Source organism: Wasmannia auropunctata, unplaced genomic scaffold (assembly GCF_000956235.1).
Source record: "Wasmannia auropunctata unplaced genomic scaffold, wasmannia.A_1.0 LD336095.1, whole genome shotgun sequence".
NCBI lineage: Eukaryota > Metazoa > Arthropoda > Insecta > Hymenoptera > Formicidae > Wasmannia > Wasmannia auropunctata.
Genome location: NW_012026795.1, coordinates 1,109,771 through 1,129,889, shown reverse-complemented (window position 1 = coordinate 1,129,889; position 20,119 = coordinate 1,109,771). Strand labels below are relative to the sequence as shown.

The window sequence follows — 20,119 nt, the reverse complement described above, 5'->3', positions numbered from 1 at the left end:
CCGTTCACCTTTTCAGCGAGAACCGCGAGTATAACTGCAAAAACTATTCGCTCTCCGCGCTGGAAATCTTTTTGCTGACCTTGATGGCGATAGCCGCTTCTTGCGTTCCTTCGTAGCGGAAACGCGATCGGCATGCATTTCCTCTATTTGCTAAAGTAGGCCGTTTTTCATGCAGATTCCTCGTGCGTTCTTCGCGTAAAAATAAATGGCTCTCTTTACGTAGACTCTCTCGTCGTCAATCGGAGAATGTACAGAAACTGCCGCGGATTAGTCTCGATATTTCGAGAAGATTTGTTTTGCTTGCCCCTGCCATTTGTCTTTGACATCATCCAGTTCAAGCAGCGCTCGTTTCTCAATCGCCGACGATTTATATCCAGTCGTGTCCGCGGCCTGTTGCAATTTGAGTAATAGTCGCGATGAGCGCCGGTCGTTTTTCCACCTATATCTACCGTGCGATCTCGGAGCGTACTCGATAATTATCCTTTTTCTTGAACTAGATACAAATGTATTTTTCAATTTTTGAAATCTACGATTTACAATCATATTATCGATATAAATAAAATGAATAAATAAAGGAAAACGCCAAATTCGGCCGAAGGTAGATATTGGCGCCTAATAATGCTATTTTTTAATTTTTAAATTTTGCTATAGTAAACTGCACGCTGATTATTGTCGGTCGGTTGTTTTTAGAAACGCGATGGTAACTTAAAGTTAACTTTTACTGAAATAATAATGACATATCAAGAAAAATGGGTCAAATTAACGAGCATATAAAACGAAGATGAGAGCGTTTATTAATACTGTAACATACTAATAATCAAATCCGCATATTTGATTATGTTACGTTATTAATAAACGTTATCATCTTCGTTTTATATGCTCGTTAGTTTGGCCCGTTTTATTTCTTGATTGTCTTTTACATTGACGAGTCTGTCGTTGTTTTGTTTGTTTAATATGACATATTATTAAGTTGATTTTTAATTCAACGATACTACAAAGCATCCTAAAACGTTGTGAGAAATTGAAACAACGCTGAAGAACACTAAAGAAAACGAACGAAGAAATTCTGTAAAGAAACTCTGGCGTGTGCAATATTTATATGTGAAGTAAAGAATGAGAAGAAACGCACAATTGATACTTACGAGACGGGCCTTTCTTTTCCGGAATTCTCAGGTGAACTGGGGGATTACGATCCCGAGATCCACGAGGGAAACTATATCTCCGAACACAAATTGCTGAAGACGCAGACGTCGACGATCGAGGAGAAGGCGATGGAGCTGCATCAGGCTCAGTTGAAGGGATTCACCCCGGAACAGGCGGAAAACTACTTCCTTAGGATAGCCTCGCAATTGGACACGTACGCGGTCGATCCACATCCGGTCAAGGTAATTTTCGTTATCCTTGCACGCGGTCCGTTCGTAACCGCGAGTGAATAAACGTCAAAAGGCTTTCAGTTCGCTGAAATTTTGCCTTTCGACTCGCTTCCATTTCCATATACGTTTCAACTTTTGTCCGTTTTGCGAGCACCAACGGTACTATATATAATCACTACTAGAAACCTGGAAACTTGATGTTTGAATTTTTATCGAGGAAAGATGCCGGAAAGGAAACGGGTCGAACCGTTGTCTCAATGAACAGCCGAAGTAGTCGTGTTCGACAACAATGTGGTCGACAACATTGTCGAGGAGCAAACTTGAACGTTGTTAACGGGTTGATAGCGTGACCGACTCTCATGGTCGTTTCCTTTCGTGATGCTAATGACGCCCTTCTTTATTTCCGGCAATATGTTTCAATCCGTTAGCGAGTGTTGTCCTCTGACGAAACTCCGCACCGATGAACGGACTGCTCTTTACGCGATTCTTTACGAGTGACGTCTATAACAATTCACTCGGCTCGATAGTTCAAAGTCGATTTGTTGGTGTAACGAGATACAGTTACGCGCTTCCGGTGATCCTCTTTGCTCACAACAAGGAGATTTTTAATTATTTTGCAATTACTTTGATTACTATCACAAATCGCTCTCGATTGTTCCGAGATCAAAAAGCGAAGCTCTCGTTCATCATTGTTTCATCGGGATGCAGCGAGAATGCTGCTCGTATTTGTTTTATCTTATCAAAAATGCGGATCGCAATCCGGGGGCGCAAGAATAACGAGGCTTCGTCGCGAGTTTTGAAGATCGATGAACGTGGATTAATAAATTCGAGCACGGCCGACTGTAGCCGTGGTATCGCGGATAAAAGTCGTATATCTCCGCCTGCGTGTCGATAAGAGTTCATAACCGGTTTATCTTCCTCGCGAGAGAGAGAACGATCGCGCTTTGTGTGCGCGCCCGTTTCATAAATCGGCAGCCTTTTTCCACTCCGCGCCACGATACATCTCGTGATATTCCGCCGCTTTGGAACGTTCCGTTTGGAACGTTCAAACGTATATATACCTGGATCTAATTACACATTTCCATTATGTGGTAACTGAGAGTTCCGAGTATTATTATCGTTATCATCCGTTACGTCCGTGAGTTATACGACAGTATTGCAAATTTCAACATAAATATTATTAATGTAAACTAAACGCACGGTACACGTTACATCGTGTGAGGTACTAGATTTTCCGTTCCTGCACTCGTCCACCGTTTAGCTCGCATTTAATTTTCAATAATTCCAATTCGCGCGGACTTCATTTTTCATCGGACGCGAGATTTCGCGAGAGGTGCAGTATAGGTATAGAGGAAACGTTTTCGAAGATAACCGATTCTAGCTGCCATTGACGTCTCCTCCAATATCGCAGAATATGAAGCAGCGTTCATTGATATTCAAACGAGGCGCAGGCCTTCCGCGGGATTTCCTCGAGAGCGCATCTATTATACCCCCGTCGACAACTGGCTGAGGATTCGTTCGAGACATCTTTACCCGCGATTGTTACCGTGATGATATACCAACTCGCGCACAGTTAGCCTCTCAACTTCTCGCGAATTGAGAAGCGAATTGTTACTTTTCAGAATTAGAGAAGTCGGGAATAGGCCAACCCACCGTGTATTATATATATTAATATATATGAACGCCCCGCGTTATTTTTACTTATGCGCATGATGTAACAACTTTCTCACAACCTCCCCTATCTCGAAGTGACGAAACGATCTGTTATTTCCCAAGCGATAATCCAAGTGATAGAATGCTTTTTAATATTAACTCCGACACACTTTCAGTCACCGCTAGCGGCAACGCACGCCATTGTTTAATTAATGTCTCGGTCGATCGATGCGCCCATTGAAACCCGCCGTCGTTATCTTCGTTGGGACACTCTTGCTGACAAATAAACTGCGATACATAAGCGACTCTCGGCGAACTAACAATCTCGCATTTCGTGTCGCTTTCTCTCTCTCTCTCTCTCTTTCTCGCGAGAGGAAAAACAACCCCCGCTATTATTCGTCGCGATGCATTCATTGCACCCTCGTCGCGAGAGGCGAGGGCGCGCGACGAGACGTGGTAGCACCTGTCGTTTATTGGTTTTTCGCTTCCTGGCTGCACGGCGACATTTTCGCTGAAGAAATAATCGCGATCCACTGTTGCGACCGTCTTCCGTTTAAGGGAAAATGCCACTTTTATGGCGCGACATCGTCGACTACGAGACGTTGTTCTCACTTAGCCACTCGAGAAAGGGTACCACGCTCTGTCTCCGTAAAGTATCTGTTTCATACGCCCGCGCTGAACGCGTTTGTCTCATTGGCCGTCGCGATGCACGGTGTCGGAAATGGTCGACAATAATGACGCATTGGATAAATCGTGGAGAGAAAAGAGACTCGTCGTAGAAAAGAAATGGACCAGAGAGCGAATAACGATTACAAATAAATATAACAATTACGGAGGATTGTAGTAAAAAATTTTCCCCGTAATTAGTTCTATCTGGGACAGTAATTGTATACATTTAAACTGTTTTCCGCGTCTTACAAGTCTGTTTTCCCATTGATAAAAATTTCACGACAATTTCCGATGTGAATAAAAAGGGATGAAAATGCGGATGGGTTTCAGGATAATTCTACGAAATGGAGCGAAGTACATTAACGAAATGGAAATTTCTTAAATTCTCCCTCGCATTATCCACGCGGGCGCCGCGTTGCGTTTCCGGTCACGTTGCGATTCTATTTTCTGATAAATACATTCGCGTTACGTTTTACAGGACCCCGACAAGGGCACGCAGCTTCATCTGGGCATTAACCACTGCGGGATCCTGACGTTCCAGGACTCACGGAAGATACAGCATTTCCGCTGGCCGGAAGTTCAGAAGATCAATTTCGAAGGAAAGATGTTTATCGTGCATGTGACGATAAACGAGGTAAGCGCGTTCGTTGCTGACTGACACACCGCGATTCACGTCGGACGAGGGAACGACGCGGTAGACGCGGCGCAATATTCCACACGTCTAACGATAATTAAAATTTTCCAGATAAGTTCTCATGCGAATAACAACGCGTTATGTAAAAGTGTGTCGTAATATCGCGATTTAATTTCTGAAATTATGCGTGCATTAAACACATTATGCGGGGAATACAAACGTGGGAATAACGTCTGATTAAGTCACCAGATCTTATTAGCCTGGATGTATCGTGCGATGCGTTGCATGAAATTAAACGAAGCCTTTTAAAGCCGGGCCGTTGTTTCGGCTGTAAAAGTTCGTGCAATTTGTAGCGCTCGTTCAGTTCGGAATGTTAAACGCGCCACGGTAACAAGGTTTTTTGTCGCGTTAAAAGATCCTCTCGTCGGGGAATTGCTTAACCGCGACATTTCTCGTACGTGTTACGCGCAAGTTTCTTCAAGCCCTTGAAAAGAAATTCGTTTTATCTCGAACAATTTCTAATTAAGAACGCTGTACACTATCACTACGTTACTGATAGTCGCACGTGAAAATGCGTGCTCTCTTTCTCGTTCGTGCATGACTCGCTCGCGTGCGGCGTCTGCGTGCGGTATGTGCATGTGACGTCAGACTACGTGATTGTAAGTTAAGTAATCTTGTTATTTCTCTCTGCTGGACTCGCGCAGGACGTGAGGACGAAGGTGAGTTGGAGAGCGATTTTAATCGCTGAATTTTTTAGTCATTTAGTCTGAGTTCTTAATTATTACGAGATAAATACACAAAAAAACACACACATAATGTCGAATAATCAGAAAAAAAACGAAATCGAACGATCTCAGATGATTTCCGTGCGTGTTTATACGATCCGGTTATGAAAATATGAAATAATACAGATGCTTTTAGAAGATGCATATCTCGTGACTTACGTCGCCCTGCGCGAATAATAAATCTTTCTTATCTCACGAACCCCCTCGCCTTCGCACTATTTCTCCTTGTTCATAAAAGTACGAAATAAAACTGCTGTCTTCGTCACTTTGAAACTGCACATTTTCACGGGATACTCGTCTCATTTTCAAATTAGAAATTCCGGCCACGAAACGTGGCGCGGATCGTGTTCTCCGAATCGATAATATTCATACGCGCTTTATTCTATTTGGTGATCGTACGAAAGCTACGTGACATTGCAATATTCTCAAACAAGTGTTTGTCATCGTAGTCGTTAGAGAGATATCGAATTGGGACAAGTTACAGTGTTAAAATGAATCCATTCGTTTTTTTTTCATTCATTTATTTTTATTTTCGCTTATGTATCTTGCTCCCCCGAAGAGCATAAGCCCTTATGCTCTTCCTCCCTATAAGAGGATAAGCCCTTTGTCGGCTTTCTTTTGCGAAAACGCGAATATTTGCTCACATAATACGTATATAAACGTCTGGATAGAATATTTCTCGAGAGCGCCTTCGTATTTGCGATTTTCAGAAAAAGCATCTGGTCGGGTTCAAATGTCCCACGGCAACGAACTGTCGTCACGTGTGGAGGTGCGCCATCGAGCAGATGCTGTTTTTTACGTGAGTACCCGTCCCCTTTTACTCGTGTTTCCCCTAAAAGCATGTATGAGATTTACCGTGTTTTACATCGCATGGCGGTTCCGCTGCTCACGAAGAAGCTTTCACATCCATTCACGTGTTCTCACCCCATATTCCGCTATACGCAAGTTCCTGTACATTAACGGTTCAAATCGCACGTAAGGATGCTTGCATTTTAAATAAAGGAACGGTGTCTTTTATATTTTACATTACGTGTATCTCCGATTCTTCCGGGGCTTCTTTATGCGATTATTTGACGGAACTGTTATCTTCTTCCTCGCGAAGTAACGACCAGTCAGTTGCAGATTCGTTAGCTTTCCGTATATATTAGGTTGAGGCTTGAGCGAAGTTCTCGTGCAAAGTGTCTTCCGGCGCATTTTCGCATTTTGGACACGCCGTACGTGCGGCTTTTCCGAAATTTTCCGAGATAAGTAATTGAACGGAGAGTGCCGTAAAAGTGGCTCCAGCGCTGCTGTAAAAGATGCATCCGATCCCGCGGAAATATCGCTGGCACTTACATGCACGGTTTATCGTTTACCATCGCGCGGCCAAATTTAATACTTCTACCGCGTGCATTGATGGATGATTTGCCCGGAACGAACGCTTGTGCTTGATGTAGAAAGTTGTTTTGGCAACGAACGTATCGTCTCAATTCGTATACGCGGTATATCTGTACATGTATATGTATAGCGGAGTATCGCAGTTTTACGAGTGTCAGTTGAGTGAATTCGCACTAAAAACGGGTATACGTCTCTCCATACGGTAATTGTCGAGCTTGGAACGGAGTTGCCTCGAATACTTCGTCGTTCGTCAAATATCGTCCCCTCGCCATCTCGCGCGTTTCAATCAATTTTGCAGTCGCGTAAAAGCACAATGCGGGACAATTTTCGAACGTACGTGTATCGTCAGCAGAAGCGCGATCTGTGGATTCAAGGTCCGTCGTTCGCGACACTGCCCGTGAATTTGTTGAAACGCGCTTAAGTCAATTAAACTCGCATATTTCTCACAGTAAAAAAGCCAATTCCGCTTCTTGAAGTTTTTTTTTTGTTGCGAAAACGAGATTGTTGAGTCGTCTAATGTATTCTTCCTCTCTACGTGAAGTTTCATCGAAATGAAGATTTGAAAGACTTCGCGATTACGATACGGAATCAAAGGATTTACTGGAGGAATGCACGCAATCTCGCGTCATATTTACTCGCGGATGAAGATATATCTGTCGGAATGTCTGTCGGAGCGCACGTTAGACATGGTAAACAAGTTGAAATCGCGATGAACGGCCGTTGTCCTGTCGCGGTAATTTGGCCGTCATCCAGATAATTAAAGTACAGTTGCGACGCGCTGATGCCTCTGCCACGAGGCTAGAACCGCGCGACAGAAACTCAATCTGCGTGCCGTTTCGTTGCTCTAATTGCCGACCTTTTCTAAGGAGAATTGCGTTGACGATGCGTTATACTGAGGAACTGCATGTAACAGTTTACAGCGGACGGACTGAAAAACGTTCTCGTAACTGTTGAAACCGCCGCGTCTGGAATTAAACGCGAAAAGCACGTTAGAGGAGACGATCTCATCGACTAGGTAGAGATATTACCCACGGGGGAATCGAATTCCTGCGGTTCACCGAAATTCGGCGAATTAGCGTCGGCCACAGCGCGCAACGGCATAGCGGGGGGAACGCGACGATTTCGATCGCGGGACCAGCGCACGCTCCTGAATTCATTCTGGTCGGCAAATTTATGCGGGCATAAATCCTCTGCTTAGTTGGATTCCGGAGAGGGCCTATTCTCGATACTTTTCGCCGCAGTGAACGAAGTTCGTGATCCGACGATCCGAACGAGGATTATAATCGCTCCTGACGGTGTTTCTTTCGAACGAGCTTATAGAAGGGACGCGTGCAAAAGCGTTTTCCATCCACCGCGACATAATAATAACGCTGCGAATAATTTATATAATTGTTGGTTATCGATCGCGTATATACAATATCTATAATATAGAGCGTCACGAGTAATTTTTAATCGGCTCGATTATGCGCGCAGCTTGCCGAGGGCGTCGGACGCGCCGGTGGTGAGTGGCGGCTCCATCTTCTCGTGGGGATACAAATTTAAATACACCGGAAGAACGGAGAGGGAAGTTCTGGAGGAGGCAGGACCACTCCGGAAGGAGGAGCCGCCGATACAACGCTGCCAGACGACGTGCTTGAGGAGAAAGGCCAGCAGCGTACCGGCGACCCCGAGCACGCCGAGCCAGGATCTCGTCGAAATACGTGAGTAATTCTCTTATTTTTCTCTGTTTCTACCTCCACGTAGTTTGCATACGGTGTCGTTTTTCTCTTGGTGGCCCGCGTGTCAGCGGAACACGCATTTCTCTATATATGTAGAATGGTAGAAATATTCAGGCAGATTCAGGATTTCGCCGCGGGGATTAATTACCGCAATTTTCGCACGCAGTGGCCGTGATTTTTCGTAAAATTGAGAGGTACCATAAGGTAAATTGAGATGTGATCTCTTTTTTTGATGCATGAACTGTGGTACGAGCTCTTTCTTTCCCTTACATTTCAGGCTATTCCAGCTTACCACGTAGCTGTCACAGCGCGGGCCTGGATGGCACCGGGATGCTGGAGGGCGGCGCGGGGGTTCCCCTCAGCTCGCCCTACTGTCCAGACAATACCTTGCCCCTTCTGGAGACTGTATCCGAGGACCAAGAAATTCACGCCAGGAGAAACAACGGTTAGTCAACGGCCGTAATAACGGCCGCCCTTTCTCTCTTTCTCTCCCTCTTCTCTTTCTCTCTTTCTCTTTCTTCTCTCTCTCTCTTTCATTCTCTCTCTCTCTCTTCTCTCTCTCTCTCTCTCTCTCTTTCCCGCTCAACGTTTCAAAACGTTAGATACCCTAATCTCGTTCAGCCTCCCGGCCCATTTCGAGTCCATCGCCGCGACGTATGTGTACACGACAACGAAAGCAGCAAAATATTAACCTGTCAAGAGCTTTGAAGCTTGCATTTAAATTCCACGAAGGAGAAATGTATTCTTAGTCAGACGTCAACGATCAAATCAGTACATAGTTGTTAAGGTACTATAGTAAGAAAAATATTGTTAGTCTTTGATAGAAACTAGTGCATGACGAAGCGTTTAACGTGCAGAATTCTACTCTTTTTCAGAAAGCGAGGTAATCTTTCGAAACTTCCTCTATATCGATCTGAAATTAAGTACTCTCATATACATATAGATTATACCTAAGAAAGAAAATTGAAAGATTAATATATTGATTCATTGTTCTATTCTATAAAGATAAAGGCAAAAACTGCGAATAAAAAGTAAATTGAATCTCTCCGCCCGCTCGCATTGCCCGCTAAATCTCGAAGTCGAACGTCGTTCGTGCATCGATGGTGGTTCGTTGCGTAAGCGACACGCAACCGAGAAAAACCATCGCTCTCGTTTTTTTTTATTTTTTTATTTTTTTACGAAACCGTCGCTATCGCTATCGCCGCCGCCGCCGCCGCCGCCGCCGCCGCCGCTTCTTTGGCTTTTTAGAACCTTCGGTTGATTTGTTTTCCCCTTTTCTTTCTGTTCTTTTAGCCGTAGACGAAAATGATACGCATGCGAGTGCCACCCACACGTCTACTACTACCATCACCACCACCACTACCACCATCACCACCTCCAACACCATCACCACAAACCGTGCGAAAGCCAAACTGAAATTTCCCAAGAGCACGCTGAACCGACCGCAACCGTTGTACAGTCAGAAAATAGTGATAGGCTCGGAGGAGCTGGCGGGCCACGACGTCGAGCACGTCGTGCGGCAGCGCATTAACGCCCTGATTAACGAGCGATGCGACCCGACGGTGGTGCGGTCGACCGCCCTGATAATCAAGAGCTCGAAGGCGCCGGCGAGCGCCAACGGACGCATCCCTCTCAGAAGCGTGCATTCCGCGCGCGACGCGGGTAAAACGCGGGTAGAGGTAAGCGAGATCGACGGCGGGGTAGGCCGCGGACCGACGCCGACGAAGACCGCCAACGGTTGCGCGAATCTGGCCGCGGGGCCGCCGGGACTGTCGAATGGATTCGATCGCTCGGGACGACGGGAGGCAGCAGGTAAGCGCGAAGACCCCCAGGACGGTGAAACGTCAAAGACCTCCTTCGTTTCCTCCTTCTCTCCTTCCCCGACCTGCCTCTCGCCCCCTCGTCACCCTCTGGTGTCTCTCTCTTTCTCTCTTTTCCTCTGTCATGCGTATTTATATCCTCGCCTCTCCCCCGTGCCTACCCTCCTGTGCGTGTACGTCGTTGTCGTTGGAGTTGGACTCTGCTTTGTTACCTTGCGCCTTTCCTTTGTGTTACGCTTCGACTATTGCCGTCTGCATGGGCTTGCGCCTGTTAACGTATACAAACCGACACACATCCGTACACACGTTGCCCCCCCCCCACCCCCGGTGGGATCCGCGAGACATTTCACGGGATATTACGGCCATCGTACCTTGACAAGTTGGTTGTCGGATAGGACGACAGCATTTCGGACGTCCCGAGTATTTAGGAGTCGTCGAAAGATACCCGTCATATCCCAGCCAAGTCCCGAGTACGATGGTCAAATTGGTAAAATAACGAACGCAATTACGAGAGATGTACGATGATTACGGGAGTGCACGCGTAATATACGTAAATTCACGGTGAAGCGGTTATCTGCCGATCTCCTCTGTAGGGTCGATTCGTGGAGGTCGATGATCAACTCTCACTCGAATGAGCCAGCATTACGAAATCCTTTTAAGTTATTTTTTTTTCGACGAAATTGCAATTTGAATGAGATTAGACGTGAAATTCTTTTACAATCTCTTTCCAAATTCTTCTAACATAACACTTTCTAACATTTTATTTTATATTATACATTTATAAAAATAATAACATATTACGAGTATCTCGAATAAGTAGACGATCAGGTGAGTAGATTGCAATAATGAATCATGCAAATAATATTTTAATAATAATTTCTAGACAGAAATTATTCCGTTTCGATAATACGATTTATTTAGCAAATTTACTCGTTCAAGAAGATATTTAAGAGCGTCCAGTTTATTCTTATCCTCTTTTGAATCCGATTTCGCGTTGCGATGTAATGAAGCGCCTAATAATAGATACACACATTTCCTTATCATCCGTGTAAATTGAATTAGTTTAACGCTGCTACTTTATCCGTGATTTTTACGTCTATACATTTCGTTCTTTATTAGAGAGTTAAAAGCAAAGGAAACATTGGCTCGAATAAGCAGACGGAAGTGAGTTGTTGCAAATAAAAGAATGGTTTCAACTGACTTTACGACGTCATAAAAAAAACCCTCCGCCAGCTCCACGAACATTCGCAAACCTCGGAGTGGGATCGTCAGAAAACCCTTCCACACATGTAACGTCTTCGTCCCTTATACGAGTCGCCCGCTAACGCACAGCCCACAATCCAATAGCATCGATCGCGTCCTTTCTGTTTCAGTCGGTCAGTACGAGGGCGAGGCGAATGATTACTACTTCAGGGACTCCTTCGACCACTCCTCGTCGGAGAGCCAGCTGTTGGACGCGTCCGGCAAGCCGCACAGCCGCTCGGTCACGCCGGTGCCGAAGATGCAGAAGCTGCAGAATTCCAAGCTCTGCCTCCAGCAGCAGCATCATCATCACCATCATCAGCATCATCATCAGGGCGTCCGACGCGCGGCCAGCGGCAAGCTGCACGTGGGGGTCAGGATCTTTATGTCGGTGATCGTGCTGGTGATCACGGTGGTGTTCATCGTGATCGTGCTGGTGTTCGAGACGGACACGACGCTGTTCAACGACCTGCGCAAGATGCCGGAGATGGTGGCCTTGAGGAGTCAATATTACATTCCGATCAAGGAGTTCCTGCGGACCAAGCTCGGCCTATTCTGATGCGACAAGATGACCGAGCCGAGGTCGTCCTACGTCATCGCGTAGCTCGCTCTCCCTTCAGTGCCAAGTTGCCAGGGACGGGGCTTGTGACTGAGAGAATTTACGGCCCACAAGTCGCGGAGAAAAGAACATGCGCCTCCTATTTCGCTCTCGACCCTACCTCCCTTCTCCCTCTCCCCCTCCGCCCTCCCCCCGTTGCGCGCCGTCGCGTTGCAACTTGGTCGCACGAGCGTGAGTGCTTCGGACCGAGAAGACCGAGTGTTACCGGAAGCAAAAGAAAGGAAGGCCGGAAGGAAGAGGAGAGACGAGAAACATCGCGTTGAAGGGATCAGCCGAGGTCGGAGAATCTCCGCGCGGCTTACGCGCGAGGCACGCGTTTCTAATTCAATTCGATCCGACAGGAAATCAGAATTCTATATAAAAGAAGAAACTGTACAAAGGTTGTTTTTTAATCGGGATGTGAGCAGGATGTATGTATAAAATTATGTTTTCATACGTTTTATTTTATTCGTAATACGTTTATTTGTTTTACGATCACGCGTATTTATTTTATCGAGTTTCCTCAAGTTCTCATTAGCTGACTCGCTGATGCCAGTCGCTGCTGATTCGTTTGTTACTTCAAGCAGGATGTGGATCTATAAAAACACATTTATCTTGCAGTTGATTATTAAGTTCCGCGAATTATACAATAATTTTCTTTTGAGAGAATATATTGCAATGTACACCTTGTTTAATGAATAACATTAATAATTGATTTATTGAATACACTCGAATAATAAATTTTTAAGATTTTTAAGATTTCTGTATACGGTCGCAACGACTAAAGAAAAAATCTTTTCGTCATTTTTAGCGAGCTATTCATCTTAAAATGGCATTGGCTTGATCTTAAAAATTCGTTATAATAAATATATTGCATAAAATTATAGGCATATCTCGCGTTGACTGTATTGCAATATTTTATTCATATCGTTATTTGAAAAAAAAAAAAAAAAAAGATTACAAATTTTGGCTATAAGAGCTCGATTTTATTCGATGCAAGTGGGATACCTTCCGGACTCGCGAACGGACGTTATGTATACATACATAGTGCGATGTTGGTTATCGAATGGCCTATCGTGTTACTTTGAAAAGAACGAGGACAGGAGTGCTCTTTCTCTCCGGATTTTCGCGAAACTTTCCCCGTGTGTGTCCCCCGAAGGACAACTCGAAGAAACGCGCAAAAACACAGCGCTAACATACGTGCGCCGGTATAAATAGACAAAGTAAAGATATTTTGACATTGTGAAGAGACGAAAGAAAGAGCGTACATACCCAACACTTACACACATACACACACACATACACACAGGCGAATGTGTAATATATTATATATAATATATATATATATATACAAATCACTGACGAGGCGACGCTACTTATAGAGACTAGATTATTTTAAATCGTCAACGAAAAGCAATCGTTTCGTAGATAATTGTAGGCTATATGCGTGCAGCTCTAGTACGGAAAATAGCGGAGGATATTGCGTGGCAGCGTTGAAAATTGACGATCCCCGCCGATCCGCTGTCGATTCCCTTGCGTTCTTAATCGGATGTGCGTGAGCATAGGTGAGCTTGATGTGCGTAATCACTTTGTCTCGTCATCTTATTCTGTCGCGAGAGTATAACATCCTTCATCGCAGCGTGCAAATTCTTGATATAACATCTAAAGGTCTTTTTCCTATGAAAGTGAGATTTGTCAGGATCTGCCTTCGAGTATCGCGTTTAAATGAAATTATAAGGAAATTTGGAAATTATAAGGAATTTTGGGAAAATCCTTTACCTTTTAATCCTTGCGTCTTACGCGGATACAAATAAATCAAAAAGCAATGGAACGAAATTAAAGCAGATTGTATAATTATACAGCACGTATGCATTAATTTCCAATTTTAAAGATAAAAATTGCTTGTCAATTTAATTCGTTACAGTGAATTCCAGCTTCATTTAAAGAACTGTGTCTTAAGACCGACAAAAAGTGCGGTGCGCAATTTATGTGTGGCTGGATATTGTAACAATAAAAAAATTATTATACGCACCAACATCGGCTCGCATTGGCATTATTTGATTATTTCTGACTTAAAGATAAAAAATTGTATAGATAAGTTTTAAAAAGAACTTTTATCTGCAAAATTGTAATAAGCGATTTCCCAAAGTTCTACGTAATTATATGTATATATAGAAATACAACTTGCATATTTATATATGCGAGCAGGTCCTGATTCGTCTTACACCTTAAACTGAATGTCCGCTCCAGTGTTTTACTGTCAAAAACGACAAAATTTTCCTGTCGACAGCAAAAATTCCCGAAGAAAATTGTCCGACAACTGTCTTTCTCTCTCTCTCTCTCTCTCTCTCTCTCTCTCTCTCTCTCTCCTCCTCATAATTATAAAATTGTACAGTTGACATTGTTCTCGAGAAGAATGTCTTCTTAACTCTCGAATGGACACGCAGCCTCACTGTCAGCCATTTTTCCTAAAAGTGCCTACGCTGTCTTACACCCTTTCGTGTCATTCGATTCGCTCGAAATCCGCCCTAAGCTGAACGAAAATGGGGTGGCGCGAGGAAAAAGGTGAAACAGAAGCTAAAAGTAAATTAATGAATCTCACGCCGATCTTCGCGTCGGTGCACGGCGGCGCTCTCCTGTCCGCGAGACCTGTTCGTGTCCCTCGGAGTCGTTGACGCGTGGATTCGCGGAAATTCTCGAGAAAGACAGATTTGTCAGTTCGAAGGTGCTTTCCGGACGTTTGATGAAAAGGGAAAGTGTCGTCGACCGTAGTACAGACGGCTCTAGGAAATTAGAGTGGTAACTGTGCGAGACGCGACGTACATACAGCTGTTAATAAATGAGTAACGGAGGTCCGTGAGATTTCGGGTTTTCCCAGGTGAGCGATAAACAAAACCTCCTTCCTAGTCTATTATTAGCGTTATCAGGGAAAACGCGCGCGTTTCGGCACGTGGAGCCTCGCTGTACTTCCGCGGCTCACTAATAAGCCGACGGGGGCCGACGAGTTTAGTTCGAATCAAAATTTAATTCGCTTAAATTGGATAATGTAAGCGAAGATTTATCCGTGCAAAGAAGGTCACGTTTCGTTTTTGACGACGAAGCTTTGTTCGTTTTGGAGCAGGAGAGCGCCGCGAGCGACAAGCTAACTGTATAAATAAACGGATGTCAATTGCAATATGTAATTCTAGTTGTTAATTAAGGATACCCGCTCGTTGGGCAAATCCGTGTAAAAAGGAAGAGGAGGAAATTTAAAACGGAAAAACACATGGACGAAGGTTCGGATTGAAATGCGGAAAATTGATATGCTACTTTTTAATCCAAATCTGGATGATCCCGTTCTACGAGCAATCTTTGAGAGTGAAATCCGATGGACATCAGATAAGTAAACAAATAAAAAATCTCTTGCGATGCCACGTTCAATTTGTTGTACTCTCCAAGGGCTACTCTCCTGACAGCAAAATTCATACAACTGAATAACTAATGAATTACGTTATTCAAGAGTTTGTGCTTGACAGAGCTACTTTTCAATTCCAGACATTCTCCGAGAAGCGTAAAATAACGAGACTGGGATTTCTGCTTGCGAGTCTCGATCGTTGTAATAAGAACCGCGCTTCGGAGAGTAAAACTTTCGAGTAGACGCTCGGTCTAAAAATGCGACAAGTTTGAGGAGCAAGGATGGACAATTGTTTGACACAAGGGATAGAACGGAATAAATACTGCGTGAGTTCAAAACTCGTCGGAACGTGGCACAGCAGCTCTGGCGCGATACACTTTTCAGAACTTTCCTGATAAAATTAAGTTTATTATAGACGATAACAGCAGCTGTATATAGGAGGAAGGAGGAAGGTTCAACTGTAATGTTAAAATTGTTAAACGTTAGCGGATTATATGATCTTTGCGCAACGACTGAAGGCAGGCAGTATGCAGGACGAGTCCAAGAGCTGTAGAGAGGTAACATATACGTTTTCAATAATTTAGACCTAGTTGATAACGTGATTATCGGCGACGAATTTGGTATCAGGCTGTTATAATTGATAACAGCAACTTAGCTCTCTTTAATTTGGGGAATCGCTCAGCCGAGACCTTAATTAATTCCAAATCGGAATAGCTAATAGATCTTGTAGACGATCTTTTGCGTTGAATTGTTTAGTAATCATGAAAATACTCCGAGATTCTTTTGAGAATACGTAATTCTATTGCATTGTACGTTATTTTGAAAAACGTGCGAGATGTAGTTGCGCGCAGATATGAAAAAAAAATCAAAGTTATCTCTCTTTATGATATTCGTATTATCGATAAGATTTTCGTATCATCAGTTGACACATTGTTGCAAGCCGCGTTTCGTCCTTATTACAAATTGATCTTAATGTAATGTTTCACGCGTGCGAAACTGCAAACGCGACAGCAATTCTCTTGACTTAAGATTGCGTACATCGCGCGTTTACCAATCAACTCGTCTCGTTCGTCGCACACGACTGCAAAAAATCCCAAATTCGTTTCCTCGTTAAAGAGCCGTAAAAATTCGTAACACTCTTCTGGCGCGCGCAAATCGGTGTGATCGGTATACTTAATGCTGAACACGGCTACACGTCAATTGTTACTGTAATTACTTCGATATCGCTGCCGAAATATGCGGATCTTCTCATGTAAATGTACAACATCTAGCCTACTGCGTTACTTTTTAAATAGTCGAGGTTATTGAGGTTCTCGGGATTAATTTGTTAGATTATTTATTTGATAATTATAACGGGTAAGAGAGTAATTTATTCGCTGTAGCTGCTACCGTAAGTAAAAACTTCACCAAACTGAATACCTTTGTACGGACGCGACCGCAGGAATAATTTAACAGAGGGCTAAATACATACGTTGTGTACAAATGTGACGGTGGATGATGGGTGTAAATGCAATGTTAGTTAAAAAAAAAAAAGAAAAAAACGGCCGACATGACGACGAGAATGGAGCTATGCGCTAATCAAAACGAAATAACGATGATAATCTTTCTACAATCTCCATTCGTATGTACACTTTTTGTACGCTTGCAAATTGTAGCGAACAGTTGTATAGTCGTATGAGGGGTGCGTTTTTTTTTCCTGGTCTGTTAGTCTTTGAAATTTTGTATCGCATGCATGAATAAACAGAACATTTCATTGCAAACGCGCGAAGCGAGATATTTTAATGGGATACCATCCAAAGATTCGTGGCTTCCTTTCGCGATCGAACAAGCGATTGCAATTCTTGCATTTAAATCTCCGATTCCTCCTATCGGATTAAAATAAAACGTGAATTAGATTGCTTGAATATTAACTTTCTCAGCCTTTCTAATTATAATTATAATTAATTATTTAAACTTGACTGAAACGATCGTACGAACTAATTTACTTTATTGCCAATAAATAATGCTCGAGAATATGTGTGCTTATTAAAATATGTACGAATAACATATAATATTTTACAGAGATATCGACGCGGAGTAATCTAATCGGCGAAGATGATAACGAAAAATCCGCAACAACGCCTTACTTAGTCACGCGCGCAGTTTAAAAGCGAAGATATCATTTCATCAATATATAGCATCACGAATCGGGACCGCGATACACGAGTATGTAATGTAATCATATGATTCATCGTGGCGTGATTTTTAAGAGTCGCGGTCTGCCGCCGATTTTCGCTCGTGTCCAGAACGCGTGCTCAATAAATCAATACCTTTGTTTTTCGCGATCGAGCGTAAGATCGCGAACGATATATCTGGCTTTCGACATTAGCTAAAACAACTGGACCTGTAAAGATATTAATCTCTCGCAACGATGAGCCGTAATCTCGCCGCGGAGATCCGCGTATCCGCGAAACTGGGACGAGTTCATCCGTGGAAAGTGAATTAACGGCGGCCTTGGATTAAAACGCAGCTTGGCAATAGTCTCTCGCGCGCGCGGGAGAGAGAAGGCGAGATACGGGGCGGATACATATAAGGCAGGCTACACGCCTTGCCCGTGAAAGGAGTGTACCCACCTGCTATTGATGTTTTGCCAGGACCTAATACCGGAACGACGCCATTGGCGGTCGTTATCACGACCATTTGTATACAAACATCAATGTAGCGCCGAGTCAACTTTCACGTCCCGGGATGTATGCCGATTTCCCCCTTTCGGTCGTCGCGTTACACTCCTCCTTTGCACGCGCCGCGGCATTTAACGGTTTAAATGACGAAATGAGCAAACGCGCGACGGAGAGTTTACTTCACTTCGCGGTAAATAGAGAGATCTCACGATCTCTCGCTACGTGACTTAATCCGACGCGCGCGACGTGCAGTAGCGCGCGTTTCCTCGTATTATAGCTCGGAAGCCAAATTGGATCCGCGCGCTCCGGCGCGAGATGAAAAGCGGAGAAGATTGATGCCGGCTAGTCGTGCGCGCGCGCGCGCCCCGGCGCTATAATTAAGACATTTATACTCGCGGAGAGCGTCGATCGGACTCTGCGGGGTAAATTCTCGACGAAACTCCGCCGTGGCTCGTAATAACGTGTCTAAAATTATACGCGCGCGCGACACGCGGAGGATTTAGACGCGTGGCGCGCGGAATCCGGAGATACCCCGAGAGCACCGGACGGACACGCGGCGCGGCGCGTCGCGCCTCTTACAAAGGCGGCGTGCGTCCCCGAGATACCGGTGCCCCGTGACTCACCGTGGTGTGTCGGTTCGGTCTTCAGTCCGCGACGGACTACGAAGCCGTCGACATCGGGGCGTGTGTGTATGTACGTGTGTGCGCGCGCGCGCGTGCGTGTGTGTGTGCGTGTGCGTTTTCCGGTTGCCCGGCGTTTCGCCTGTCATTTACAACGCGGAGCGCTGCTCGATCGCGAATCGGTGATCATCCTCGGTGTGTCACGTGCATCATTTGTGTCAGCGACATGATTCGGAGCACTTAAAAGGCTCGCTTGGTGATACTAGCTAACTACCTGGTGGACGCGACTTGGACGACTGGATCTGACCTTTCAATTTCAACGAAATGGTAATTGAAGATATATTTAATTAAATGAGCGAAACGGTGCTGGTAATTTTAGTTTTTTAAGTTTTCGATTAATTATTGAAGTCAGTCTGAAATATCGAGAATAAATGGAATGTTGAGTTTCGAAGGGAGACCGCATTATTCTTGTTAAATGAACGATCAGAATATTGCATTATTATTGAAAATTATAATTTTGATATTTCAAGTGCTTTATTCATTTATTATTTATATAAAAGGCTATACGCGATGTAATAAATGTATAGATACAAAAAATATATATAACTGTTTTAACGTGATACAAGAATAGAAAATAAATTTGATTAAAACGAGAAATGTTAAAGGAATGTTAAAGAAATGTGTGATATCCCTGTGTGCAGGATCGCGCTGTGAAATAATGAGTTCCTATCGAGACTTGAATATAAATATATGTTCCGTCATATTCAGTCTGACCTCAGTGTAAACTTTAAATTCAGCCCAGATTGTATCGTGCCGCTTTGACTCTTGGATCGTGAATAATGAAGTGTCTTGTAGTTGGATGACGTCAGAAATATATCCCCATAAAAATTCTTACCTTCGAGATACAGGTATTAAATTAAATCTTTATAAGAAGAATTTTTTATATCGATTAACGATTAACGATTGTGCACGAGTCTTGGTATTTACAAGTGCACAAAGTGCACGGACTTGCGACAAGAATACGTCGAATTATATAGAGTTAAAATCGTGAAGAAGACTTGTGAAGAATAAAGAGCGACCATAAAATTGCTCGTATTCATAGGATTCATGATTCTCGCGTGATCTTCGTGTCGCGAATGCGTCTCTTTGCGTCCCGCCTTTCTTTGTCTCGCGATCCATGAACGGGAAGTGATTCATTTTCTCGTGGCTCAAGACAGCAAGATCACTAAAATGCCCTCAACGTCAAACGTGATGCAGGAAACGCTTTCTTGAAGCGGCGACGATTGATTGTTCCCGTTAATTAAAGCGAAAGCGAAATCTTTGCAGAAACGCGCAGGCTGCGCGGCGGCGTTACGTTTCGTCACTTGCGAAACGGGGAGGACATTAGAGGCGACTTTGAAATTAATTGGAAACCGATAATTATCCCATTTTACATTGATTGCCGTCGTGTTTGCGCGCAAGGACTGTTGTCGCGTTAATCGCCCTCGAGAGAAAATAGTTACGTCGATGACGTACTTGATACACACGTATATCGGTGAGTGATCGCATTTCCAGGAAATCCATTAATCATCAAAGC

The 20,119-nt window shown here is 44.0% G+C and overlaps 2 protein-coding genes across 4 annotated transcripts in view; both read left to right on the top strand.

Moving 5' to 3' along the window:
- The window catches only part of LOC105462639 (FERM domain-containing protein 5), a 32,738-nt gene extending 15,715 nt beyond the window's left edge, over positions 1 to 17,023 (top strand). The window contains exons 5-12 of one of the 3 annotated variants that reach the window (XM_011709363.1): positions 1,174 to 1,385; positions 4,174 to 4,329; positions 5,034 to 5,048; positions 5,825 to 5,913; positions 7,965 to 8,191; positions 8,487 to 8,654; positions 9,503 to 10,021; positions 11,403 to 17,023. In XM_011709363.1, the coding sequence (XP_011707665.1) occupies positions 1,174 to 1,385; positions 4,174 to 4,329; positions 5,034 to 5,048; positions 5,825 to 5,913; positions 7,965 to 8,191; positions 8,487 to 8,654; positions 9,503 to 10,021; positions 11,403 to 11,830 (1,814 nt within the window). In that variant the 3' untranslated portion in view covers positions 11,831 to 17,023. The remainder of the gene's footprint in view (positions 1 to 1,173; positions 1,386 to 4,173; positions 4,330 to 5,033; positions 5,049 to 5,824; positions 5,914 to 7,964; positions 8,192 to 8,486; positions 8,655 to 9,502; positions 10,022 to 11,402) is intronic. The other 2 variants (XM_011709364.1, XM_011709365.1) reach the window with 2 other exon arrangements.
- Positions 17,024 to 18,558: 1,535 nt separating this feature from the next.
- LOC105462637 (unconventional myosin-Ie-like) overlaps positions 18,559 to 20,119 on the top strand; it is a 31,250-nt gene continuing 29,689 nt past the window's right edge. The window contains exon 1 of the mRNA XM_011709359.1: positions 18,559 to 18,870. Within this exon, the coding sequence (XP_011707661.1) occupies positions 18,868 to 18,870 (3 nt within the window). The 5' untranslated portion in view covers positions 18,559 to 18,867. The remainder of the gene's footprint in view (positions 18,871 to 20,119) is intronic.